Source organism: Microtus pennsylvanicus, chromosome 7, assembly GCF_037038515.1.
Source record: "Microtus pennsylvanicus isolate mMicPen1 chromosome 7, mMicPen1.hap1, whole genome shotgun sequence".
Taxonomy (NCBI): Eukaryota; Metazoa; Chordata; class Mammalia; order Rodentia; family Cricetidae; genus Microtus; species Microtus pennsylvanicus.
Window position 1 is genome coordinate 120,860,418 of NC_134585.1, and position 2,209 is coordinate 120,862,626.

Here is a 2,209-nt window from a genome sequence, read left to right on the forward strand (position 1 = left end):
GCTCTGCCTCTGACTGAACAGCCAGACATACTGGGGTGGAATCTCACCAATGCGACATCAGCCCTTGTCCTCGTGCCTCGGGTGCTTCATTTAAATGGCATCAAATTGCTTCATTGCCACCCTATAAAAAGTCTCACCAGATGCCAGTTCCCAGAGCCTTGACTTCTAGTGTTGCTACTGCCAGAAAGAAAGGTAAGTCTTGTTCCCTGAGAGAGGGACTTGGCAAGAAATAGAATCAAGGTGGAGTTGCAGTGGAGTGCTGTGGGATAAAGAATGAGCCAGGACTAGACACTGAGGACACCTATGAAGAAGCAGGATGCCATTAATGGTGGGAAGCTAACACAGGCTGGAGAGGGGAGCGCCAGTTCTACATGGGCAGAGATTTCAGAGAACTGGGTTCCTCTGCGGTGGTTTGTGCCTTCTCTTCTCAGTTCCCATTACTAATGAAATGAACCGATACGCAAGTGCTCCAATGCAGGTGCTAGACACTAAATATTGAGTCTGAGTTTTGCTCTGCCAGGTTCAGTTTAAGAGTCAGATTAGCCCAGGCACAAATACCTATTCCCTCCTTGAGGACTTCCTGGATCAGAAGGGATAAGGAGGGATGCTGCTATGAACAGAAGTAGTGACTGAGGGTAAACTGGGTGAAGAGTTATGCAAGACTGATCCTCAACGCAGACACGGAAGAAAAGAGGGGAAACGTGGAGAGTTTGAAAGAAATGGGGTTGCTGTTTTAAGCCCTCTAGTTCCTAGTGTACAGCAGCCTCGGGGGTGAATGGTGATTAGTTTGAAATCACACAGCCAGTTAAAGGTGAAAGAAGTGAGCTTAGAATCCTTGATGCTGCACCAACCTTACTGATGGACGGACAGGCTCTGGGTGCTAACACCTCAAAGAGACCTTTTTCAGATCATCCTCCCGGGAGGATGCCCTGAGCAATTTTCTGGAAATCTTTCTACTCTTGCGGTTTTGATGAATCTTTTCTTTTCAGAATTTTCAAAACTGCAGCAGGATGTGTGACCAGCAGAAGCAGCCGCAGTTCCTTCCATCTTGTGTGAAGGGTTCGGGACTTGGAGCCGGGCAAGGTGGCAGCGGTGCCTTTGGGAAAGGCCAGGTTTCAGGATCCGTTTCAGGCCAGGCTTCAGGCTCTGGTTCAGGTCTGGCTTCAGGCCAGGCTTCAGGCCAAGTGTTAGGCCCGGTCCAAACTGTTTATGCTCCGGGACCTGCTTTTTGTCAGCCTCAAACCATCGTGAGATACTCAGCTCCGGTTCCCACTCAAACTTACGTGAAATATCAAGTTCCATGCCAGACCAGAACCTACGTGAAGTGCCCAGCTCCCTGCCAGACATATGTGAAATGCCCACCTCCCTGCCAGACATACGTGAAGTGCCCAGCCCCATGCCAGACAACCTGTGTGAAGTGCCCAGCCCCATGCCAAACGACCTGTGTCAAATGCCCAGCTCCCTGCCAGACTCAGACGTATTATGTCCAGTATCCAGCGCCTAGCCAGACCTACTACGCTCAGGCTTCTTCAGGTGGTTCAGGTTCTCAGGGCGGTGCTCCTGACCCATGCTCTGCTCCCTGTTCCATGAGCTACTGCTGTTTGGCTCCCAGGACCTTTGGGGTGAGTCCTCTGAGACGCTGGGTCCAGCGGCCCCAAGGATGGAACACCGGATCTTCCAGCTGCTGTGAGGATTCTGGGTGCTGTAGCTCTGGAGGCTGTGGAGGCTGCAGCTCTGGAGGCTGTGGCTCTGGAGGCTGTGGAGGTTGCGGCTGTGGCTCTGGATGCTGCTGTTTGGGAATTATTCCCATGAGGTCCCGAGGTCCTGCATGCTGTGACAGTGGGGATGATTGCTGCTGTTAAGTACAAAGGGACAGCTCTGCTTCCAAAATTCACCTCCTGCTATGTTTTCTGAACCCACCCATCCTCAGCCTCCGTCAGCTCCCCTGGCCCTCCTTACTTGACCCCTTTATCAAGGCATCCTGCCAGAGTTAGCATAACCCCCAAACTCTGGCATGAATAAAGCTCCTAATGCAGGCACGTTGGCTCCTGTTGACTTCTTTGCTCGGTGTTCATGTTTCCCAGTGCAGACCCTCGTGTTCCTCCTCTGGCCCTTGGTTTTCAGCTACTCAACGAAAGCTCCTAAAGGACAGCACAAGTAGATTAAGCTGGCGAACTCCCGGTCCGGGATACACACACATTCTAGAACG

General features: G+C 51.8%; 1 protein-coding gene across 2 annotated transcripts; it reads left to right on the forward strand.

Moving 5' to 3' along the window:
- Positions 1 to 1,010: 1,010 nt before the first annotated feature.
- Positions 1,011 to 1,862, forward strand: Kplce (KPRP N-terminal and LCE C-terminal like protein). Of its 2 annotated transcripts, none has more exons than XM_075979085.1 (2): positions 1,011 to 1,107; positions 1,180 to 1,862. In XM_075979085.1, the coding sequence occupies exons 1-2, from the start codon at positions 1,011 to 1,013 to the stop codon at positions 1,860 to 1,862; spliced, it is 780 nt and encodes a 259-aa protein (XP_075835200.1). The 2 variants fall into 2 exon arrangements, with proteins under 2 accessions (XP_075835200.1, XP_075835201.1); XM_075979086.1 differs by having other exon boundaries at positions 1,011 to 1,098; positions 1,204 to 1,862.
- Positions 1,863 to 2,209: the final 347 nt, after the last annotated feature.